This window comes from Cetorhinus maximus, chromosome 2 (genome assembly GCF_964194155.1).
Source record: "Cetorhinus maximus chromosome 2, sCetMax3.hap1.1, whole genome shotgun sequence".
NCBI classification, from domain to species: domain Eukaryota; kingdom Metazoa; phylum Chordata; class Chondrichthyes; order Lamniformes; family Cetorhinidae; genus Cetorhinus; species Cetorhinus maximus.
The window spans coordinates 97458445-97484695 of record NC_135880.1 but is presented as its reverse complement, the minus strand read 5'-3'; the positions used below and the strand labels follow the sequence as shown (position 1 = coordinate 97484695).

The 26251-nt window shown below is 44.2% G+C and overlaps 1 protein-coding gene across 3 annotated transcripts in view; it reads right to left on the bottom strand.

Moving 5' to 3' along the window:
• Positions 1-17941: 17941 nt before the first annotated feature.
• The window catches only part of LOC144696086 (beta-1,3-galactosyl-O-glycosyl-glycoprotein beta-1,6-N-acetylglucosaminyltransferase-like), an 89753-nt gene continuing 81443 nt past the window's right edge, over positions 17942-26251 (bottom strand). For all 3 annotated transcript variants that reach the window (XM_078567335.1, XM_078567344.1, XM_078567354.1), the window contains exon 3: positions 17942-20144. In XM_078567335.1, the coding sequence (XP_078423461.1) occupies positions 18718-20004 (1287 nt within the window). In that variant the 5' untranslated portion in view covers positions 20005-20144 and the 3' untranslated portion in view covers positions 17942-18717. The remainder of the gene's footprint in view (positions 20145-26251) is intronic.

Sequence of the window (26251 nt, the reverse complement as noted above, 5' to 3'; positions counted from 1 at the left end):
CCACGCCCACACGCAGTTCACTCCCCAGGAGGCAGACATGGACTCATCTGAGCCCTCCTTTGCATGTTCATCTGGACATCCCCCCTCCGGACCCTTTCCCTCCTCCGGACACCTTCCTCCCCTTGGAACCCCCTCCCCCATCTTGGAACCCCCTCCCCCATTGGAATCACTTCCTCCCTTGGAACCCCTCCCCCCCAGACTCCTTCCCCCTTAGTCCTCCCCCCTCCCCCAGAGTCCACCCCCACTTAGTCCTTAGCCCTTCCTGACTCCTTCAAACACCTTACTTCTTCCTCCAGTATTACTCCTTCCCCTTTCTCGACTCCTTCCTCCACCCTTACTTCTTCCTCCTCCGTTACTCCCTCCCCTCTCCACACCCCTTCCGCCCCCGAACTTCCTCTCCTCCCCACACTCCTTCCCCCTCTGGACTCCTTTCCCCTCTGAACTCCTTCCCTTACACCTTACACCCCCCCTTACACCTACCTCCCCAGATGCTGGCTCCTCCCCTGTTACTGCCTCCTCCCACCGTATTCCCTCCCCTCTCAACCTCACCCCCAGGCACATTCGCTCCCCCCACCCCTTTTGTTCCCCCCATTTCAACCTCACTCCCCCGACACCTTCGTTCCCCCATCCCAACCTCACTCCATCTTGACCCATCTTCCTCTCCCAGTTGATCCCAGACCTTCCTCTCCCACACCTGGTACATCTTCCTCTCCTAAACACAGCTGGACCCTCCTCTCCACCCCCTTGGCCATCATCCGTTGTGAGCAGACCCTCAACGGTGACTTTCCAACTTCTGTGAGCTGCTTCGTAGTGGAGCCATGTCTATGAGAATCACCCAGCATGCCATGGATGCTGCTCCAAGGTGCTGTTGGGCTCCAGCATCTTCTGCTCCTCAGATGTCCGCAATGTGAGCAAGGCCCTGGCGGTAAGCCCCAACTTCTGCACGTCACACTTGTCAAGATGTGTTCTACATTGGCGTGCAATCACACTGATGTGGGCGGACGACCCAGCGGGGGGAAATGGCCTCATAAGAATATGCTGATGTATTACAATGAGGTTCCCAGTGTCCGACTTGGGAAATGCGGCCTGCCATCGACGGGCTGAGCGGGCATTCACAACAGGTTTCATGATGTCATGACACTGATTTCTGGCATTCTTGTCATATTGTCCGCCGAGCACGCTCAACACCAGCAGGCATAGAAAATTCCGTCCTATATTCAAGAAGTGAGACAAGTCTGATTACAGCAACTACAGAAGCATCTCTCTTACATCTGGCACAGGGAAGATGATTGCAAGGTTCCTCTTCAGAGACCGAAGAGTTCCTTCCAGAATCACAGTGCAGTTTTCACCCATTGAGGGGCACCACAGACATGATCTTCATTGTCCAACAAATCCAAGAAAAATGTAAAGAACAACGCCAACAGCTATACTTAGCCTTTGTCGACCTCATGATAGCCTTTGACCCTATCAACTGTGGAGACTTAGGGGGTACCATCCTCAAATTTGCATACCTTCAGAAATTTGTGACCATCCTCTGCCTACTCCACAATGACATTCACTGTGTTTCTCACCCACAGAAGCACTACAGTTACTATCTCAGTGAAGACTGGGCTCAAACAAGATTGTGTGATTGCACTAATCCTGTTCTCCATTTTCTTCATTGAAAAACTGCACCTCACCTTCAGCAAACTAACTATAGGCATGGAGATAGTCTACAGAATAGATGGGAAACTGTTCAACAAACACCACCTTAAATCCAAAATCAAAATCACTCTAACTTCAGCCATTGAGCTCCTGTACGCAAAGGGTGCATCTGTGTGTACTTAGAAACTGAGCTCCGGGTCATTGTTGACTCAATCTCCAAAGCATATGAGAAAACGAACCTTTCACTAAACTGGGTCATCATTATGACACGGGTCTTTGCTAGGTAGGTTGCTTGGGTCGGGTAATTTCCTGCCTTGCTGGATCTGCTCCGAATGTTGTGGTTTTTGCTCCAGGGAGGCAGTGCAAGATAGGTCATGCTCACCAACCCCAGAAGCAGAAAATAGGTGGCCAGAGGGGCTTGCGAGTGCCGAGGTGAGCTGGATGGATGGCCTGCCTCAGTGCTCTGGGACTTTGTCTCAGTTGTGTTGCAATATGTTAGACCCTCTAGCCCTCAGCCCCCACATCATCTCACCACTCCCACCCAACCCCCATGGCCCTTTATACCCCCCAAACCAACTCATGCAAACTCATGCCAACTCACCCAGTCTCTATCCTGCATAGGCCTCAGGATCTATACAAAGATGAAATAAAATAAAATTCTAGAATCTAATACAGATTTCACTATATAAACTTGATAGGAAAAGAATCACATTAATGAAAGCCCATTCAAAGCTTTTAAAAAAAATTTAAAGTGCTAAATCTCTTATAAAAACAAGCATCTACTTGTACCCTGCATCAAAGGCAGCTGATCCTTTAATAGTCCCTTTAAGCTTTCAATCAAACTGTGGGCACAGAACACCACTGCTGAGATAATATTAGCTTTTGGAAATCAGCCAAGCATTTAGAAAGAGATCTTAGGGAAATGTCAACAAACAACTATTGAAACTGCTGCAACAAAGAATTTTTGGCACCTGCAGCCTGTTGTATTTCACTTTAAAGGATTGGGGATTTAAATAACTTTAAATCATGACTAATATACAGACCCTATCCACCCTTCAAGAATATTTACATGTGCTCCACGGGCAGAATTTTACGCTGATCATGTGGGCGCACGCCCGATTCAATCTGGTGTGAAATTGCGTGAGATGACACTGGGCGAGCGTCCCAATGTCATCCCACACCTCACGTGATATTTTGGTCGGCGGGCACTAGTAAAAGTCAGAAGCACACCTGCCGACAATTAAGAAGGCAATTAAACCCATTAACAGCGCAATTGTCTGCAATTTGTGTTGCAATTGTCTGCAATCAGCCAGGCGGCCTTAACATTTTTCATCAAACCTCATCCACAGGCGGGATGAGGTTTCCATGATTAAATAAATTGTAATAAATTTCTATTGATAGCATTTTCAGTGGCTAAATTTTCAGGTGATTTATTATGATGCATGGAAACTTTCTTTCAGCTTCTGAAACCTTTATTTTTGATTTTTCAGGCATTCAGCTCCCTGAGGCAACTCTCTGCCTTTCGGGAGCTTTCTCTCAATGCTGGCCCACGCCCACGTTGACGTCAGCACCCGCCCTCCTCCCACCCACACCCCAGCAGCGCTGAGCTTCTCAGCGCGCGCTTCACGTTGTCTGGCCATTAATTGGCCAATCAGTGTGAAATCGCGGTCGGGGGCCGATTGTGGTCAGTGGTTCGTTCCCTGGCCGATCCTGGGCCCACTGGTCAAGCCCACCTGCTGACCTGAAAATTCTGCCCCATATATTTTTGACTCCCAAACTGCAGCACTTGCAACAGTCAAAATGGGGTCCATTTGAACTCAGCACTCTTTCCCCCACCGACAAAAATTGGGAATGGGGGTAGAACTTCTGCATCTAAGTCACACATGCAATTCTTGTAGGTCTGTGGAGCCTTCCCGACTCTGTGAAAATCTAGGCCTATATCTTCACTTATTTGAAAGGAACTATCCAAATATCCTGGTGGTTCTAAGGTTAGTGTAGCTGTCATCTGAAACAAAAAGAATTCATGGGCAGAATACCTCAAAAAAGAAAACCACTTTAGAAAATGTCATGTAGTAAGCTTCACAGATAATTAAGCTCCACAACATTTCCATTCCTAGATACAATTCAATAAACCATAGTATGGCTATGCGAGGAAATTAGGGTTTCCTGCTAATTTAAAGGATTCTAGGCTAGGTTTGCACAGGCTCTGGCTACAAAGAGATATTTTGTCAATCAAAAATCTCTTCCGTTGACTGGTGGACACTGCACTCCTGGGCCAAGAAGGCAGCCCCTCCATCCAGTGTTCAAGCTAATCTCACTATAATTTGCACATTCCCAAACTCATTTAGTGTCATTGGGTCTATCTTCTTGAAAAGGATTGGGATAGTGATGTGTCAGCCCCAGCCATGCCATAAAAATGACTGGATGGGGCCAGGAAAATGAGTCTGTGAGGTTCACAAGAGGCTGGCATTCTCAGCAGCAATTATAGTACTTGTGTTTTGGGTTCTTATCTTCAGACAATTGCCAATCTAATCAACATTACCATCAACTTTGAATGGAACTGCTGGATGAGCTTGTGCCAATAGTGTCACTGTTTCCAGAAGGTGCAACTGCTGCATTACAACCTGAACAGTTCCATTGCTGAAATGACAATTGCTGCATGGATAACTGCTCGGTGATGTTTATTGCACTCTGAAATATATTTTATTTATTTTTAAATTATTCATGTTGATTAGATTATATTGTTCCAATAAATCAAGGTTTTGAGGAATATTACTGTCCAACATGCCAGCTGCAATTTTTCTTCAATAATTTTGAATAGTTTCAAAGGTGCCACCCAAATTATACCTTAACCTCTTGAAAAGTAGAGGCACAATGAAATGTGTGGTAAATACAATGACCATTACTATATTGGGTATGCTAGGCTTTGATACTTTCTTTTATTTTGGTAGGCAATTTTTTGCTCGATAATAATTCCATAAGGGCTCTATCAGTTAACATGCCATCATTTCACAATCAATGGAAACCAATGGAAATCCAAGAATATGGCTTAAAACCAAACAGTATATCATTTGCTTAAATATTTTATGACTAACTTCCAACTCCAACTTTTTCGAACTTAGGATGAGAAAAAAATGTATCTGACAAGGTGCCACAAGCATTCAGGATGTTTAATGCTAGAGGAACAGAGAGATATTTTTGGGTACTAATGGAATCAAGAGATATAGGAATTGGATGGGGAAATGGAGTTGAAGTAGAAGATTAGCCGAGATATTATTGAATGGTGGAGCAGGCTTGAGGAGCTGTATTGCTTACTTATGCTCCTCTTTATGTTCTAAGACCCTAACAGATTGATGCCACAAAGTTATTTTTTGCTGCCAACAGCTCTACAAAGGCCACATTATTTATGTTCAAAAATGCTTTTGAGAGCTTGGGAATCATAGAAATATAGAAAAATAGAAAATAGGAGTAGGAGTAGGTCATTTGGCCCTTCGAGATTGCTCCGCCATTCAATATGATCATGGCTGATCCTTTATCGCAATGTCATACTCCTGCGCTCCCCCCATACTCCTTGATGCCTTTAGAGTCTAGAAATCTATTTCCTTCTTAAATATATTCAGTGACTTGTCCTCCACAGCCCTCTCTGGTAGAGAATTCCACAGGTTCACCACCCTCTGCATGAAGAAGTTTCTCTTCACCTCAGTCCTAAATGGCCTACCCCATATCCTGAGACTGTGACCCCTTGTTCTAGACCCCCAGCCAGAGGAAACATCATCCCTGCATCCAGTCTGTCCAGCACTGTCAGAATTTTGTATGGTTCATGGATTTGCAGTTTAGGACAATCCATATTCAAAAAAGCCATCTTTCATAAATTTTAATACTTTTATAAAGCACAATAGATATTTTCATAATTGCTTTAATTAAAAGTTACTACTTTCCAAAATTACGACAATCTCAACATAAAAATGAACGATGAGGGGAAAAGCAACAATGTCTGTTAACAATGTAGTGAAACCTCCAGCTGAATGTGCCATGATGTGGAATGATATTCTCAGTGTAACTTTAACAAAACACACATACATTGCACAAGGCAGGCTTTTGACAAGCTTCCTTTCTTGCTATTTCTTGAAATAATCTGGTTTGTGCTCGATTGTGCAGAAACGTAACAACTCAAGCGTATGTATATGTCAGAACAGATCTGTGCTTTGAATTTACATACCGAAGCGTAACAAGAAATTGGAACACAGAGATGGAACTAAATATGGAAGTCAAATGAAAAGTAGCAGTCTTTGTGTTCACACATTCCCAAGTTCAAGTTTTCTCTCTTTTAGAGTTGGTTTCAATCTATTGCTTCATGCAGTTCAGACATTTCCAACTGAAAAGCTGCTTCATTGGCAAAGTTCAAGCAATCCCCCTCTCAGCACTGAATAGGTCCATCAGAAATCTATCCTGAGACCTTTTCAACTGTAATTTTTTGACTCCTTTGAGGATGTAGCAAACCAAGACATAAGCGGTAGACTCCCAAAAGGCATTTGATATAGTTCCACACAAATATTAATTAAGCTTAAAGCTGTGGGGATTCAGGGCAAAACTTGGATATGGATAATTGGCTGCAACATAGAAAAAATAGATACAATTGGAAGGGTAATGTTAAATAAAACATGTAAAAACTCAAAAGGGTTGTGAAAAATTTGAGGCTCTGCCGGTCTCCTGTTCTATTATCCTTTTTTTGCATCTTATACTGTGATGGAAAATACAGCAACAAATTGATTCTATCTTGTCTGTGACTGTGTCTGCCACACTGATGCTGAAACTGGAGTTGCCAGACGCTGAGGGCCCATAGAGACTTACCAGTGGTTCCGCAAAATATTCTTAAGAGTAAGATTTGGAGACTTTAAAAGGAGAGGACTTTTCAAATTAACTGGGTGTGTCAAGGAATTCAGTTTACCTGCTTTTATCTATAAACCTTTCATGAATCAATTGACCTCTGTCTTTAATACACTCAAAGACTAAATATCCACAGTTCCATGGGATAGAGATTTCCTCTCATTTGATGAAGTGTTCCTTGCAATGAGGAAGTAAACCTAGCATTGGATCTGGCCGCATCATAACACTATTTATTTATATTGTAACATGGTAGATGACTTTTCAGCATTACTTTGTCAGGCGGGCGGGCCCGGGTGCGGCCGCGAAACGGACCACCAACCGCGATTTCACGCTGGCTGGCCAATTAACAGCCCAAGTGCCTTCAGCAAAATACTGCGGATGCTGGAAATCTGAAACAAAAACAAAAACAAAAATGGCTGGAAAAACTCAGCAGGCCTGACAGCATCTGTGGAGAGGAAGACAGAGTTAACGTTTCGAGTCTGTATGACTTTTCATCAGAACTAAAGAAAAATAGAAATGAGGTGAAATATAAGCTGGTAGAGGGGGGTGGGACAGGTAGAGCTGCATAGAGGGCCAGTGATAGGTGGAGGCAAAGAAGAGATTGCCAAAGATGTCATAGACAAAAGGACAAAGGGGTGTTGATGGTGGTGATATTAGCTAAAGGATGTGCTAATGTTGACATTAAGGGTAGAAAGCAGGCCGAGCAAGTGACAAATGGCCCTAGAGGGGGTGGGTTAGGGGGGAGGGATCGAAATAGGCTAAAAGGTGGAGATAAAACAATGGATGGAAATAAATTTAAAAATAATAATAGAAATAGGTGGGAAAAGAAAAATATATTTTAAAAATATGTAAATTATTAGAAAAAAGAGGGATCGAAAAGGGGGTGGGGATGGAGGAGAAAGTTCATGATCTGAAGTTGTTGAACTCAATGTTAAGTCCGGAAGGCTGTAAAGTGCTAACCGGAAGATGAGGTGCTGTTCCTCCAGTTTGCGTTGAGCTTCACTGGAACATCGCAGCAGGCCAAGAATGGACATGTGGGCATGAGAGCAGGGTGGTGTGTTGAAATGGCAAGCGACAGGGAAGTCTGGGTCATGCTTGCGGACAGACCAAAGGTGTTCCGCAAAGCGGTCACCCAGTCTGCGTTTGGTCTCTCCATTGTAGAGGAGGCCGCATTGGAAGCAGTGAATGCAGTAGACTAAATTGAGGGAAGTGCAAGTGAAGTGCTGAAAGGAGTGTTTGGGCCCTTGGACGGTGAGGAGGGGGGAAGTAAAGGGGCAGGTGTTGCACCTTCTGCAGTTGCATGGGAAGGTGCCGTGGGAGGGGGTTGAGGTGTAGGGGGTGATGGAGGAGTGGACCAGGGTGTCCCGGAGGGAACAGTCCCTACGGAATGCCAACAGGGGGTTGAAGGGAATATGTGTTTGGTGGTGGCATCATGTTGGAGTTGGCGGAAATGGCAGAAGATGATCCTTTGAATGCGGAGGCTGGTGGGGTGATAAGTGAGGACAAGGGGGACCCTATCATGGTTCTGGGAGGGAGAGGAAGGTGTGAGGGCAGCCCGCACACCTGCTCTCACACCCTCAAGGCATTCCCAACCCACTGCTGGTCTCCTTGCTTCCACCAGCTCTGTTAATTAGAATATTGCTCATTGACTGAGTTCCTTGGTTTCTCTTTTATTCAATTGGCAAAATATGTAAGACTTTGAGTTATTATGCAATCAATAGATTCTACTCAACAAAAAAATCAGGGCCAAAATTATTTTTTAAAATAAAATTAAATATTTTGTAGTTGATATTTGTCTATTATTTTGTTGCTTATTAGTTCATGGGATGTGAGGGTCGCTGGCTGGGCCAGCATTTATTGCTAATCCCTAATTGCTCTTGAGAAGGTGGTGGTGACCCACCTTCATGAAGCACCTGCAGTCCATGTGGTGTAAGTGCGCCCACAGTGCTATTAGTGAGGGATTTCACAAATTTTGACCGAGTGACACTGAAGGGACTGTGATGTAGGGCTGAATTATACGCTCTGAGATTGGGAGCATTTCCCGCTTTGTAGGGTGTATTATGGGGAGTTTGGCGCCGTTTACGATGTCATCACACCGGTTTCCAACAATATGGCAGGTGGGCGGGTCAAAAAGTCGAGAACCTGCCAGCGTTATTTAAATATCAATTTAAAAGGCAATCCAGCTAATTAACTACACATCTCACTGCACTAATACAGCTATAAGGCAATGGCGAGATTCATGACAGGTGGGGAATCCATTTTTATTAAGGGCGAGCTTGCTTGGGCAGGTTTTAAAACTGCAGCTGAGACCAGAGTCCCAGCTTTGCAGTTCAAACTCTATTGACTGCAGGGACTGCTTATTTGAGTGGACAGAGGAACCTTTTGGATATTTTTCATCAGGAGAACTCCTCTCTGATTCAGAGGGCTCTTTTGATGGAATATTTTCTTATGCATTACCCAAGGGGGAGGGGTGAAAAGTGTCTGAAACAGATGGGGAATCGATGTCTCAGTTGCAGACACAACCTCCAGTGAGGAAGAGAGAAGGATTAGGAGGAGGAGGAGGAGGGTGAGAGGAAGGGCTGAACACAGGGGAGCTCAGGACGCTGTTGTTCCTCAGGAAGGAGGTGGAACAGTGCTGGACCCAGAGGGCCAGGAGGAACACAGAAACCCTCAGTGGAGACACAGACCGATTTATGACGTCCCAAGGGTGTACAGGCAGAGATCTAGCTACTTCCAAATACCTTTGTTCTACTATTAACACATTCTGCTGCCTGACCTTTGTACGTAGCCCATCGTTGGTGAGCGGCCCTATTATTCAGACTGTGGTTCCAAACCAGGATGGCATGTGACTTCAAGGGAAACTGGCAGATGGTAGTGTTCCCATGCGTCTGCTGCCCTTGTCCTTCTAGGGTGGTAGGGGTCGGAGGATTGGAAGGCACTGTCAAAAGAGCCCTGGTGTGTTGCTGCATCGCATCTTGCAGATGCTACGCCCTGCTGCTACCTTGTACCAGTGGTGGAAGGAGTGAATGTTTAAAGCGGTGAATGGGATTCTGATCAAGCAGAATGCTTTTTCCTGGTTGCAGTTGAGCTTCCTGAGCGTTAGTGGAGCTGCACTCATCCAGGCAAGTGGAGAGCATTCCATCACACTCCTGACTTCAGCCTTGTAGATGGTGGACAGGCTTTGAGGAGTCAGGAGGTGAGTTATTTGCCCAAAATTCCAGGCCTCCGATCTGCTCTTGTGCCCATAGCAGTTAAATGGCAAATCTCATTAAATTTCTGGTCAATAGTGACCCCCAGGATGTTGATGGTGGGGTTTAAGTGATGGTAATGCCATTGAACATTAAGCGGACAAGATTCTTTCTTGTTGGAGTTGGTCATTGCCCGGTCTTTAAGTAGCAAGAGTGTTACTTCCACTTATCAGTCTAAGCCTGAATGTTGTCCAGGTCTTGCAACTTGTGGGCACAGACTGCTTCATTTTCTGAGGAGTTATGAATGGAACTGAACATCATGCAGTCATTAGCGAATATCCCCCTTCTGACCTTATGATGGAGTGAAGGTCATTGATGGAACAGCTGAAGATGAATTAAATTTATATCTTCCGAAAGCTTATAACTTGTTAAAACCTTTTGTTTGTTTATTACCTTTTACAACAGTTGTTGCATAACTAGTTTTACAGCTTTAATTATGGCATAAAAATATCAATTGCTAAGTTTTGGTTAGGCCTTTATCATGCTCATTAGCATGTTATTAAGTGTTATTTTAATTAAGTTTGGAAATCGTGTGAAAGGTTCTGTATACAATAAGTGCCATGACAAATTTAACTCATAGCTGATGTTATTATTTTATTCGTGCTACCCTCAAAAACTCATCAAAACTTGTTAAGTGCCACCGCCCCAAACGGTGCCCCCCTCCCTAACCACCCGCAGTGCAATTAATGCCCACCTGAATTTATTTGTTGAGGGGAAATGTGTCATTTCATCTCTCTGCAGTTGAATTTTGAACAGTGTAAACCTGTGTATAAGGACGCTTTGTATATGTTCAAGTAACATCTTTCCCTGGAATTCCAGATTTAATGTAATGGTGTTGTAGGTATGTCTGAATAGTTATCCTTTCAGGCAAATTCATTCGAAAACACTCTTTTGGATGTGTGTATTCATAGTTTGGTTACATAGACATTGTGATACAGTAGAAAAAACCCTTGTAACAACATATGCATATGTTTTATTCTAGATATGTAATCATAAAGCTTTCAATTAGGTTTTTCAATACTTAAACAGATTTGAGACAATTTTTTGAAAAAGAAACACTGGTGCCATTAAAACATGAAAGCAAGCTACAAAGTAAATCAATCATCAGTACACATTTTAACAGGGCATCCATTCTGGTAGCTTCCTCCTAGTCACATGGGGAGGAATTTTACAACCCCTGCCACCCCCAGGATCCTCTGTTCTCACCGAAGACCATGGAGTTTTGAACGGCTTGTCACGTTTTACCCTTGCCACTGCTGCGACAGTGCCGTAAAATTCCGCCCCATGGCTTCATTTCTTTCAGACTAACGCTGCATGTATGGTTTCATTACAATACTTGAATACATTCCTTTACACTTTGGTTTCAAGGTTGTATTATAAATTCAGTTTGCATAAAAGTGAATCAAAAATGGCCTTTCTCAATTACATTCAAGCCTTGGTATCAGTCAAAGTGCTGATAGAGTATATTGCAGCTGTAGTATTCAAAATAATCATTGTTCCACAAATGTAACATTCATTGCAGGAGGAACTGTGACTCACAAGGTATTTCCTTCATCGCAGGAACCTCGTGTTCTACCATTTATTTGCCCCTTTAAATATTTATTAATGTCTTAGATCCAGCACTTCTGGTTCAAACACCACAACTACTCAATTAATTTTACAATTTTGAATTTCAGTACAGTAAAGTATCACTGAAAATTGTCACATTATATACAGCAGTCTGATTAAAAATCATTAAAAGTACAAAAATGCAATATTTTAAATAATTAATTCAATTAAACCATAGAATAAAAACAAAGATTAATCACAGCATAATGTGTTTGACATAAAAATTAGCCTGTAGTAATGTAAAATTATTGATAATGATCACTAGAATTATGATTCCTGATGACAAGCCTAATATGCAGCCAGACCATTGACCTCCTGTGTGAAAACCCCATGACTCCCTCCTAAGGCAATAGGTTAAGTTTTCCCGATTCTGGGCTATGAAGTGGGAGTGGAAGCAAGGTCAGAAACAGTGCTTCGGATTGGCTACCTGATGTGTTCCCACCTGCGAGTGATCTTGCTGGAGGTACGGTCAATGGAGCAGAGGCTACCTAATCGGCAGCAGCAAGTAGCCAACAAGGCCCATATGGACCAATTGGGGGAAAATGATGGCTGACCCAGGAACTTACCAATGGCAGATGGGAGCCACCTCCATTTTGATGGGAGCTTGTATATGGGTGAACAACGTGTTTGTGGGAAATACGGAGGGGGGCGGTGTTTGGGTCCCTTCAGCTCATACAATATGTGATGCTATAACATATATTGGATCCCATTACAATTTGGAACTTCCATTGGACAGATTGCAAGCTGCACAAGCCCTGTCCAGTGGCACTATATATACAGAGCCGAATCACTGGTCCTTCAAAGTTAAGTTTGCTCCTACTTTGGTGTTCTATTTCAGTCCAGCCTTTTACTACTCTTTCAGCAGCAGGAGACCTAAATTTGCAGCAAGAGATTTGTGGTGATATTTCCTTGTCTTTGGTTGTGAGCTATTTTCCCTTTTTGGAAAAAGTAAGAGTGAAGGGACTTCACACTGGCAGAGCTCACAAGGCTGAGGGAGGCTGTCAAAGTAAGTAGATAGTACACTTAAAAGCCACAGTGCACCAGTGCTGAATATTGAGTTCATGGACAAGGCACTAGCCGAGAAGACCATTTTTCTCTCTTGTTTCTTGAACGTGCACTCCCAGGAGATTGGTGAGTATTCTATTGAGCCTTGCTGAGAAGGGTCAAAGTGATGGTCATCCTTATGAAGGTGTCATTGCCTGGCACTTCTGTAGCACAAATGTCTGCAAATTTTCAAAGCCTGGATATTGTCCAGGTTCTGCTATGAGCTGCTTCATTATCAGAAAGGCTGGCTGTCAGAGAACTTTTCAGTGTCAGCAAATAGCTTACTTCTGATCTTGCGACACATGGGGGATTGTTGATGAAGCAGTTGAAGATGTTTGGGCCAAGGATGCTGTCCTGAGCAACATCAGCAGTGGTGTCCTAGTGCTGCTATAAATGGCCTCCTAAAATCATCCCCACCTTCTGGTGCATCAAGTCTAACTCCAGCAAATGGAAGATTCACCCACTGAGCTCAATTTTACCAAATCTCTATGGTGCTATAAATGGTCAAATGCTGTATTATTAAGAGCAGTTTCTCTCATGTCTACTCTGGCATTCAGTTTTTGTTGATATGAGGGCTGGAGCGCAGGTGGCAGAACCTGACTGAGGCACAGTGAACATTGTATTGGTAGCTTGACGGCACTGCTAATGACATCTGCCAACACATTTCACTGGGACCAGGCTGATAGGAATATAATTTACAGGCTTGAATTTGTCCTGATTTTTAAAGATTGTACATATCTAGGCACCATTCCATATTGTGTGGCGATGGTGATGTTATACTCAGCTTGGAATAACTTGGTTAGAGGACCAGTTAGTTCTGGTGCAGCAGGTCTTCAATACTACAGCCTGCATATTGTTGTGCCCATCGTGTTTGTGCTGTGAGCACTCAGCTCCTCAATTCATATGCAGCGAATCAGCATGGTTGAACATAAGGTCTGAAGTCAATATTGAAGGCCCTCAATGCCAAACACACCTGACACCATATCATTGTTTCCCCGGTTCTGGGGACAAGACATACCCAGGCGCAGTGACAAAGGAGTCTAGGGGGAGAGTTTTCCCCATGTCGGGCAGGCCGGTTGGGAGTAGGCTCAGGCCTGATCACCACTTGCAATGGCTGTTCACAATGGCTGGACAAAGGGCTCTGCAGAGGGGCAATGTTGGTGACGCAAGTCAGGAGGGTAGGCCATCGGGGCAAGCGAGGCTGGAGGGTAGGCCATCGGGGCAGGCCAGGCCAGGCCGGAGGGTAGGCCATCGCGGCAGGCCAGGCTGGAGGGTAGGCCATCAGGGCAGGCCAGGCTGGAGGGTAGGCCATCGGGGCAGGCCAGGCCGGAGGTTAGGCCATCGGGGCAGGCCAGGCTGGAGGGTAGGCCATCGGGGCAGGCCAGGTCGAAGGGTAGGCCAGTGGGGTAGTATGACCCTCGTTTTTTAGATGAGTGCCTAGCTGCCCTTCTGGAGGAGGTGGCAGCGCGGCGGGAGATCCTTCTTCCGAGGGACGGGAGGCAGAGGCCCCCCACCTGACCAAACGTGCACAGGAGATGGCTGAGAGTGTTAGCTCCCATGATGTGCCCCAAGTCACTTAATGCAGTCGTCACTCTTTCCCCCAAACCCCCCTGCCTCTCCCCCCCGCCAACTCTGAGTACAGTAACGTCATTGAGTCCCTTACAGCATGGATCCCTTGCTGGGTGTGATAGCAGAGATTGCCGATGCCCAATTCACCCTGAGAGGGTTGAGCTAGGATGTGTTCTGCATCCACAGCATGTGTGACACTGACACCCAGAGTATAGATTGGGTTTGAAAGTCAAGGGTCTGCCCCGAGGCAGAGTGATGGAACTGCGAAGCATGTTGAAGTCAGGATGCTAAAATGCTGGGAGGGGCACTTCAAGCTGTCAGGGCACCAATCCAGCTTCTGGTGTTTGCGCTCCATGTGCCTGTGCCTCCTTGCTTAGCAAAGTGGCACCTTGTGGTGCCGCATGTGAAGGAGGCAGCATTTGGGCAATGGGGGGTGCGGGTCAGCCCTGTCTTGTTTGGGTGAGTGTGCGGCAGCTGTGGGGTGACGAAGAACTGGAGTCCTGCAATGTCCCACTCTGGCTGGGTTGGCAGGGATTCGATGGGAATCCAGGTGCAGGCTGGACTAATCAATGCTCCTCTCTCCTTTTCAGGAGAAGACTGTGCACAATGTGTCAGAACAAGTGTGGAGTGGTGGAGGGCAGGCCCAGTTGGCCATCCTTATGGCTTTCGAGCAGCAGGTCACGGACCTTGAGAGGCGCCATGCCCCCAATTCCACTGGTGGCGGTGAGGCTGAGGTACCACGGGGAGGTATGTTTGGTGACGCTTAGGTCACTGTGTGTCACAGAAGCCATGGCACTGCTGAATGCTCCATGATTGAACTTAGCAACATGGGTTTACCCTTGATTATTGAAGGATGAGCACATAATGATCCGGGGGAGCGGCATGCAAGTTGACAATGTCTGCACTGTAACTAATCAAATGTCCTTTTTCTTCCTTTGTTGTCAATAAGCCTGCCCAATATTTCCACTTACAACTCTTATAACTGAGTGGCTTATATAGAAACAAACAGTTTGGACCAGTAGTCTTATTTCCCAGTTTTTACTGGTGTCCCATTTTAAGGTATACAAGACCAGTTTGGACCAGGATCCTTATTTCCCAGTTTACACTGTTTTTTTGCTCTGGTAGGGCACTTCAGGAAACATATGGTTAAGCCCGACTGCTGGGGTTTGCAGATTCGCTGAAGTATATCAGTAATCCAGTTGGGTTATTATGAAAATCATAACCTCTGAATTACTAGTATAGTGCCATAAGCACGAGGCCACTACTGTCACCAAGTAACAATACAGAAAATAACACCTCAAATTATGAACCTATATCACCCACTCCACCGACCCCCCACCCCCCCAACCCCCGGCCCCCCCAACCCCCAATCAACCTCCCAAAGTGGCAGACTACTTATAGAGGATGCTAAGAGTCTTAAGAGATCATTATGAATATATAGTGAAGGTTCACTGAACAAAATTGGGCAGATTCTCAGCAGTTATATTGTTGGACAAGAGTGCAGTTTCAGTACTATGCTGGTATATAAATGCCCCATTGAGGAAAATAAAGCCTCAGAAATGAATTCATTATTGTTATATTAATTCTAGACCACAAATTTAAATAAATATAAAACAATGGAAACACTTTAATTCTGCTTTCCCTATCTTTACTTTATCCCATTTCACTTCTTTCCTATTTCTTTACTCTAAAGCATACTTCCACCATTTTTGTCACATGATCCAACCTACTTGATTGCTTCCAGCCATTTTTTTTTTAACATTTTGAAGTGAACTTTGAAATGCATTAGTTATCTTACTTCTTTCTGTTGGCTATCAAGAATCCTTTTGATTTTGTCGTCGATTGAAAGCCCAATGCCTTAGCACATCAAAGCAATAATTGAATGGGCACATCTGCTGACAGTCCTGAGAGAGCCCCACAACTCATCTGTAGCAGGACAAGGATTAATTTTGAAAACATTGTTGTGAACAATATTACTTACAGCAATAGTATAGTTCAGTACAGAATATTAACATATATAATAGAAACCACTCCCATTTTGTTTTAAATTGAGAAATCAAAATGAAGGGCCAAGCCCATAATGATGGACAATTTTGAAAAGTGTAAAGCATGAGTCAAGGTAAAACAGGAAGAATGATTAGGTAACATCAGTCTTAGATTTAAAAAGCCTAAGGATTGTAGGAGGAAGGAATGACAGGGAAAGGTATAAAATCCTACCCCCTTGTTACTGACTTTGTGTATGGGGTGCTATTAATGCCAAATGATGCAAACTGCATGGTTAATTTAATTTAAATAATTCACCAGATAATCTTGGAGGCCTGGAACTTGCTTAAAATTAATCCATCTGATGTGGAGGAAGGATGCTGCCCATGACCCCAAGAAACCTACAGTCATGTGAAATTACAGAAATAATTTCAAAGTGAAAAGTCGAATACATGTAAATGAATGCGATAGATACACAGGGCACACTATGCCATGTACCAAATTGAATTTCCAACTCATTTTTTTGAAATGCTTTGAGCTATATAGCTATATAGAAAACCCAATAGTCAGCTTGATCCTTGTATTTAAGTATTATGATATGTGGGAAAATTACATTGTTTCTCAGTCAGCAAAATCTTCAACTGATGTTATAAAAATAGCTTTAAATTAAACATAGAGGGGAGTAGGGATAAGACGTGGAGAGAGTGCAATTAATCAATCTCAATGCAAGCAGACAATTACGAATGACAAAACTAAAGCCTTGGCAACATATCTCTCTTTTCAGCAATAAACTTCCTTACCCAGAGAGTAGTTAGAATGCAGTTCTTGCTATTACAAGGGGCAGTTGTGGCTGCATATATTTAAGGGGCAGCCAGATAAGCACATAAGGGGGAAAGGGATAAAAAATGTTTTTTTGATAGGGTGAGATAAAGTAAGATACAAGGAGGTTCAAGCAGAGCATGAACACCAGCATTGACCAACTGGGTTGAATGGCCTGTTTCTGTGCACAAGTTTCTATATAATTCCATGTAGATTGGATGTGCTGTACACACACAGTACAAGATCATTTAAAAATGAGAACATTATAAAAATGAACTACATGACAGTAAATTATTTTGACCACAGATTTTAATGTTTGCAAAACTTCTATCGTGCGTGTATTCTTTTTCTTAAAGGGTTACATGGAACAGAGTCCAAAGGGCAGCACTCAAATAAATTGTAAAGACTAAATTTGGGTGGAGCCAGATTGAGAAGACCAGGGCTCATTGCTACAGAGAATATTAAGATACTGACTGAATAAAAATTATTGTATTTTAAAATAAGTGGCTTTAAACTAATCTTTTCTTGATAACCAATAGATTATTTAAAAAATCAATAATGCAAATTTGCATTGAGTCTTGCTGAATAATAAGATTGACTTGGCAGAAATTTTCTCATTTAAATATTCAGCTTTTTCTTAATTTGGCAAAGAAGTACACATGCATACTGTTCACTAAACACAGAGGTAGTGCTTTTTAAAGACTTGCAGAGTGCAGCCCAATTTTGCTTGTGACCTGGAAAAGTTATGAGCCATCTACCAGTACCAGCCTGGCAAATTTGGTGGAATTACTCTTTTAAGAAAGATAGGAATGACGCTGTTTTTCTCCATAATTATCTATCTGCAAACAAAATTCAGTTGCGAGAATGATGGGTGTGATCTCATCAGGAAAATTGGAGGGGTTGGGCCAGAGGAGAAGCAAAAATTTTAAAAATTTCAAACCCAATGGAACCAGGGCAAGGAATGGTCGCCAACTGCTCCCAGGAGGCGGGTTGGCTATTTAAATATTATAATGGGGTTGAGAATCTCACATTTAACCTGTCCTGCAAGTTTAATTAGCTGGCTGGGTTCCTTGGGTCTCAAAGGAAGCAAGGACAGCTTCAGAGAAAAGGTTAGAGCTCTTGTAAAACTGCTTTTGGGCTAGGAGGAGTGCTTCCCCTGGCCCATCGAGCTATATTTTTCCCTACCATTGGACCCTGACATTCAAATCTCCCCCACCATCCACCCACCTAGATCAGGGATCTGACCCCCACCTGGGACCACTCCTTCCCCTGATTCAATCTCTTCCCAAGATCTGGACCACCTCCTGCTCCTACTAACATAGCAATAGAATCCACCTATTCTTGTGGCTGTTGTAATATAAGGGTGTTCGGGCAGAGTAAGCGTTAATGTGGGACTGGAAAACAGTCATTCCCACGGTATGATGTAGTGAGTCACATGATGGTAGACTGTGTGTAGCACAGTCTGGAAAGTGCCAGCATGGAGACAGCACCAAAACAGGGCTGTACCTTGGAGATATATATGTTTATGGATTACTAATAAATGGTTTATGTTCAACCATGAAAGCATCCAGGCCAATTAGAGAGACACCAAACAACCTTACAATGGCTGTGACATCCTCCAGACTGTTCCTTGGTTGACAAGAAGCCAAGTATGTCAATCAGGATGATTTTGGGCAGGGAACCTGTTGAATCAAGATGTGCATTGTGGAGCCAAAACTCCACAGCATGCGTGGACACAACCAAAATTTCTCCCCCTCGCTTGCACAACCCGTTCCTGTCAATATCAGGGGCCATATGTTAAAAAGGCTGCAATGTCCCGTGATGTGTTTGCAGATTATTAAACTATGAAAAAAGACAGGAGCCCTCCCTCTTTTTCTTGAGAAATTTCATTCCCAGATCTTTGGGAAGATCATGCCTAAGTGTAATTTAAAAGATTGAAAATAGCTTTATGTCTTAGATGCTTCTCTAAGCACTGAAGTGCAAAACCATCGACTGCTGTGTCGAACTTATTAGCAAATAGGTGATGCTGCTGCAGCATCCATTTCAGATCCCCAGCTCCAAATACACACACTGAACGGACATGTACACCAGTGCAGGGTGGATAAGGTGCTCCTTTGGAAATGTCGCCTTCTAAGTAACTCCATTTTACTAGCCTCGCTAAAGAGTTCATGTCAGAGATATCAAATTTATTATTAGCAGGGACGGATCCAGGCATATCAGGCATTCTTTGGAGTGTCGCCCACATGTGTTCATCTGGACTGTAAGTGTCTTTTTCCCATTCAATAAACCTTTGTATTTTAGGACTTTTAAATAAATATTCCACAAAACCTCTACTAACAACGAAGTAGGCACTTCCTGAAAACATTGGTGTTTCAATTGGAGGAGCTTCTTTATTAGTGTCCGTATCCTTTATTCTCCCATTCACCACTTTATAACTGTGTTTCCATCTCTTTTCTTTATATGTTGACGTCTTCTCTGATTCTAAACTGTTTGCTCCTTTTAAGGCCTTGAGTTTTTCCACAATTTCCAAATTGGTTTTTAATGGGAAATCCATGCCACAGAGATTGATCAAGTAGTTCCATGTTGCATTCCTTTCAAGTAGGTCCTTCATGCAGTTTACATCAGCCTGAACTCTGCTCCAGGATGCATAGGTTACGTTCTCGAGCTGGCTGGCAATAAAGACATTGTCAAAGCATGAGGCTATGCTCTTAACTGCATCCAAGAAGGTTTCAGATGACTTTTTGTCAATGTGAATACAGTAAAAATTTTGAGGTGCATATATCGACCGTAAAAGCTTTTCAAACATGTCAATTCTGTGATGGATTACTATTGAATAAGCTATTGGAAATTCTTCTTCCTCTTTGCTAAGTGGAAATGTGATATACCTTTGTAACTTGGTGAAGTTGGAGCAGTGTTTGGTCACATCTATGTAATCTTTCTCACTCAGCACAGGACGTTTTTTATATACAATTGAGAGTGCCTGAAGTTTAGCCAGTTTTATTGCCTCTTTGTCTCCGTTGATAATGCCAGTGCAATTTACATAATATCTGGGGTCCTCTTCAACAAGCTCCAAATTTCGGTACTGGTTTAAAGGACCCTTGTTACGGCTTACAAGAAACAATAAAGTTATTGAACAGCAGATTCCTGTCAGCGTCCATTGAAACAGCCTATTCCTGAAATACCGCAGTCTTCGGTACAACATTTCTAGTCCCTTCTTAATATATTCAACTTTATCGCCTACTCATTATCAGTTTCCTTTCCACTTAGCGAATGAAGCCTTCACTGTAGAGCATGATCTTTAATCTCAGACACACTGGTTCACCAAGAGGAAGATTGAAATAACTGTAATAAAATACAACACAAAAATCAATTGCATGTTCAATAATTGAAACTGTAAGGAATTGCAAAACTATCAATGATATGAAAATATATATTATAATTCCTATGTTCAAAAGGTAAAAGAAAAGCTTTAAGAGAATTAAACATAATGATTAAGTTAATAATAATAATAATATAATATAATAATAATCTGATGATTCTTGTAGCTATAAGACCATTTTAACTTCTTGCTACAATGTAAAGATGAATAAGTGCACTCCTGTTCCCAATGAGAATAAACATGGAATACCAAAGACAGCAACAGAGTTTGATATACGAACTTAAACCTTCGACTGGTATCTTACCCTCAAAAGTTGTGAAGAACATTTTCGGTACTGACAAAAAGCAGCTCTTCCATATTGCACAAAAGTTATTCTTCATATATTTTTGAAGACAGTAGAGATTTAAATTCAATTGTTAGGCAAAAATATAAAAGGTAGAATTAATTTTGAGTCTTACTCAGATCACAGGAATGTTTAATGTTTGTGCTACTTTCCAACACTGTGTAGCGCTGTAAAAAAGTATTTTTTTGTTTAATTTTAATGAAATTGCAACATGAATCAGGCCAGGCAGCCCAACCAGACCAATTAAATATTGGGAAGACCAAAACCATCTTCTTTGGCATCAGCACCAAGCCATTACCTTACCCAGCAACTCCATGCCCCTCTTGGCTACTGTGTGAGGATGAATCAAACTCCTTTTAACCTTGATGTCCTGTTTGACTCAGAACTGAGCTTCCAACCCCATATCTACTCAGTCACAAAGATGCCTATATTCACATCCACAACACCACCTGCCTTCATCCCTACTTCAGCCTATTTGTCGCTGAAATCATTCATGCCATGGTCACCTCCAGACTCAATTGCTCCAAAGGTCCCCTGACAAGCCTTCCCTCTTCAACCCTCCATAAACTTTAACTTACTCAAATCTCCTCCACCCATATCCTATCCTGCATTAAGTCCAGCTTGCCTAGAAACTGTCCTCATTGACCTACATTGGCTCTTGGTCTTCCAAGGGCTCAAATATAAAATTCTCACCCTTGAATTTAAATTATTCCATTGCCTTGCCCTCACTATCTTTGCAACCTCCTCCACTAGCCCTACAAACACCACACCAGCCCACCACAAACTTTCCATTTCCCAGGTTCTGGCCTCTGGTGCTTCGTCTCCTCCCCTCACCCACCATAGGTAGCTATGCCTTCATCTGTCTAGGTTCCAAACTCTGGGGCTGAATTTTTGCTACTTTGCCCAGTTGAGATGACTGGGGAGCCCTTCAAAAATGGCAGATGGGTCCTGATTCTGGGATTCCTGACCCCATTACTGGGAGTTCCCAATTTTCAGGAGTGCTTTTTAAGGTTACAGGCTGTTTCAAGTCGCAAGCCTGCACGATGCACTCCCGACCTGGCTAGCTCCATTGTGGGGAAAAGCATGCCCTAGTCCTCCACAATTTCCGTGGAGTTGGGCCAGATATTCAGAGTTGTGGTTCACAGAACCTCAGAGGTGTCATGAACCATAGTCTGCATGAGGGAACCTTTTGAATGGTAAATTCAGAAGGTCCTCCTCATGCCCCCACCTCCCATGCTAAGGTATGCCCCACAGCCAAGCCCTATTACCCCTCATGTTCCCCAGGCCAAGGTATGCCTCCCAAAAACTCTTATGGCCCCTCATGCCAAAGTATGACCCATCCATCCCCATGAACCCTCAAACACACGTGCCAAGGTATGCCCCCCAAACAACCCCCATGACCCCACATGCTCCCATGCCAAGCTGTAACACTTCCATGCTCATTCACCCACTATACATGGCATAGAAGCAATGAACCCTACAGTGACAGTAAGATGTGTAATAAAGTTTTTTTAAAACTCAGTGATTAATTCATAACTTTCCATTTTCTTTAAAAAAAACCTTTTTATTATAGACCAATAAAAATGTCAATCACCCAGACCCTTTAAAGTATCAATAGCAGAAACTGAAAACACTTTAAACCTCTTTATCTTGTGTAAATAAACATTGGTGAATGGACGTCCTAAATCAGAGAGCCAGAGCTGTCAATCGAGCAATGTTTTTTTGGGGCTCAGGTGTTTCAACAGTCTAATGGATTTCTAGGCTCTCAGTCAAGCTTCATTATGTATGCAGATTGATTTGTTTCCTTCAAAGCTTTTTTTTACACATCCTACTGTCATGATATCCTTCATTGCTTTTATACAATGTATAGTGGGCGAATGGCCATGGAAATGCCATACCCTGGCATGGGGGGCCATGAGGTGCCATAGGGGGTTGCTTGGAGGGAGTGTAGCTTGACATGGGGGCATTAGGGGCCATAGGGGGTGGTTAAGGTTCATGCGGTGGCATGGCTGGAGCATGGGGAGTGGGTGGGTGGAGCAGTGGGTGCAAGGGATGAGGACTGGAGGCCCTTTCTGTTTTTATTATAACATGGCTGAAATCCCACAGCACCAAGGCGAACCTTTTAAACAGCCCGCCTCAGCACCTGGCAGTCCCTTGGCTGTCTCTGAACTTTTTACCGGGTCGGTTGGCCTGACTGCAGCCTACACCCCGTCCCCCCAAACAATGAAAATCCTGTTTTTGCAGGCACTTTCTCTCAAGGCGGGTGCAGCAAGCCAGGGATTTTCCCGAATCCCGCCACCCCTAGAGGATAAAAATCCAAGTCTAGAATTCCCAACCCTAAAATCCTCTGCCTGTTCACCTTCATCTTCTTATTAGGACCCTTCTTAAAACCCAACCCTTTGACCAATTTTCCTTATACCTCTTCAAAACACCATGCAAGAAGGTGTTATATGAGTGCAGTTTGATAGCAGTTTATTATCAAATTTCACAATTAGTCTGGATTGCCAAGTATTCCTAAATTCAATGCATTACTCCAATTTTGCTTTCTACAGGGTATTTTTTTTTTCCATTTATTATTCTTAGTAAATTGGGTAACGTGTTTGTGTTAAAAGCCTTTCTGAATTATTTTATTGTCAAACCACTTGGGATTGTTTCCCTTAAAAAGCCATTGTTTATGTTAAAATATTTGACCGAATTATCTCATCAAATGCTATGAATTAAGGTTATAATTTCATCTTAAGCCTTTTCTGTGCTTCTCAGAGTCCTACAATATCATTTTGTTGAGATTAAGGGTTAAAACTCAAGTGAGACCACAAGGGATTTTTGAACTTTTATTCATCTGGAACTGCACAAAACAAAACGGCAGGCAATACGAAGATTGAAAACGCTGTCAACTGTGATGAGGATAGTCTTGAACTTCAAAATGATATAGACATGTTGGTGGATTGGGTGGTCAAGTGGCAGATGAAGTTCAATGCAGAGAAGTGTGAAGTGATTCATTTTGGCAGGAAGAAAATGGAGAGACAGTATAAAATAAAGGAGGTACAGGAGCAGGGAGACCTCAGTGCATGTGTACATAAGTCATTGAAGATGGCAGGGCATGTTGACAGAAAAGCTAATAAAGCATATGGTATCTTAGGGTGGTATCAGCCCAGATTTGCACAAGGTGTGGTAGTGGGCGGGAGAAAGGATGTTTTACCCGCTGACCGCAATGGCAGCTTTTCACGCCGTATTATCCCATTCCAGGTGCGTCCTGCCTCATTAATAATGGATTCCCAGGAAACATGCCAGATCGCTGGCGGGTCAGCCTCAGATTCACCCGCCCCGCCATCACCTCAGGCCATCTGTAATCCGGGTACCATGATTAAAGGGCGCCACTGCACAAAGCTAGCTCTCTCTGCGGCATCAAAAGCTGCTGGAAGGCCATGGCTGCCAAAGGGAGGAAACATGCTACCCCCAAATTTAGCAATGCATCCCTCGGTTGCCTACTGGACGCTGTGGAGGCCAGCCGTGAAGTCCTCTAACTCCGCTCTGGGCAAAGACCAGCAAGCAAGGCCACTAATCTCGCATGGGAGGTGGTGGCAGCAGTGTCAGCGCCAATGCCCTACAAAAGAGGACAGCCACCCAGTGCCGAAAGAGGATGAATGATCTCCTCCATTCAGCCAGGGTAAGTCACTCTTCTCATCAGTCTCAACTCACACACTCACAAGCCCATCACATTCCACAGGGATCTCACTCACTGCCAGTTCAAGGGGCATCACCATTCACTCTCACACACACACCTTCATCTGCACGGTGGATTGTGTCCTCATCCCCATCATTGCGCCACTTACCACCCATACATGCCAGGCATCCTTATCATCTGGCCTGGCAGGCATCTTGGTTACACTCTCTCCATCTGTATTCATGCAGGACAAACTGGCACACAACAAAAGGGAGAGGTCGCAGACTGGTAGAGGAATGCCTGACATCAAGGTCCTCACAGACTTAGAGAATAGAGTCATTCAACTGGGTGGCCAGTTGATCTGGACCGGTCCTGTGCTGACGGTTAAGTTGGCAGTGCTCAACCAAGTGAGGATCCAGCAACATCCATCAGACAACCATGCTGTGAGTCAGTTCCCCTGTTCCGCAGTCCCCTGACATGCACTAATTATCTTTCCTTGCTTTCGCAGGCACATCTGGGAAGCAGCCGAGGAGGGTCCACAATCCAGGTCCTCGACTCAAGCCCTGAAGGCACCTCAGAAGAAGAATCTAATGATCCCCTAACTGAAGACACATCACAGCGCTCAGCTATACCCTCCACCAGGGCAGGGACAAAAACCTCAGTAGGAACTAGTTCCAGAGCAGCCTTGTTGCTGATCTAGCACAGTCGTTTGCTGATCCACACGAGGCAGCGGCAGGGACTTCCCAGCTTTCCGGCATTCGGAGGACTGCAGGAGGCCAGAAATTTGCTGAGTCTGAGTCTTCTGATGAGCCTCTGGACTCGGTCATACCTCAGTTGCTGGAGCTCTAAAGGCAAGCCTGGGAACATCAGGAAGGCATGGCTGCTGCACTCCTCAGATTGCAAGGAATGATGGAGGGGTCTGTCCGCCTCAGGCTGAGGTGATAGCGCTGGCACGCCAAAGCACCAAGCTCAACACTGGTAGGGTGGCGGCTGCCATGGAGTCCTTGGTCCAGGACATCGGTCCTGCACTGCTGCGTGGGCTGAACTCCATTGCTGATGTCATAGTTGGACTCCAACAGTTTGTACATGAGAGGGGTGCAGGGCAGCTTGATCTCACTCCAGCTTCCCCTTCTTCTTAAGGAGTCAGTCAGGAGCCCTCAGGCACCCAGAGGGTGCAGGATCAGCAGGTGCACACTCTGGGGCCATCCACCCAGGTTACTCCAGGAGTGTCTGGCCCATCCGAATCCCCTCTTCCTGTGACCCCAGCAGCTCAAGCTCTGCAGGCCGAGAAGGGTGCCAATGCCATGCAGCAGGATCCCGAAAGCAGGCCGGGGCCCTCGAGGTCTCGGCCCTCCAGAGGATGCCCATAAAGGTCATCACAGACAGGGTGTAGTAGTCAGCAGGCTGCCTTCACCTCCGCTCTGGATGGTTGGGGAGCACCAAGACGTAGCTGCACGGTTAGGAAGGTTAAGAAGATATAGTTGCACAGCTTGGGCACAGGTGTTAATCACTTGTACATAGTGTTCACTATTGCAAATAAACTCCTAATGGCTCCTTGTTCCGATGAGCAGTGTTCATATCACTCAGATGTGAAACCTTCATTCCTGCACAAGATGAAAGCAGGTGACTCAGTCCTGGGTCTCTTCTCTGTGCAGTGTGTAACCTTCAGACCAAAGTGCTGGTCTGGCTTCACACTCCCTGGACACATTACTGATGCCTGCACCTCGATGGTGCTTGTCATTGCTGCCAGGACGTCGTGGGCAGGCATCACAGAGTTTCGAAATTCTCTCTGTGTGCTCTCAGCACCTTTGAGGTGGGACTGGTCCCCCATCTCTTCAGCATCTGTGACCAGTTACACTGTGCTCCTGAAGGGGTCAGGTGCTGAAGGCTGACAAAAGATCAAAAAGCATTTAAAGTTTCACGGCTGTGTCTCCATGATAATAACCCTGATCACAGAGTACAAGTAAGCTGCCCTCAGCCAGACAGGAGTCAGACATTCACAGAGGCAATGTGAAGATCAATGGAGTGTCCTCACTGCATTTCATCATCATCCCCCTGGAATC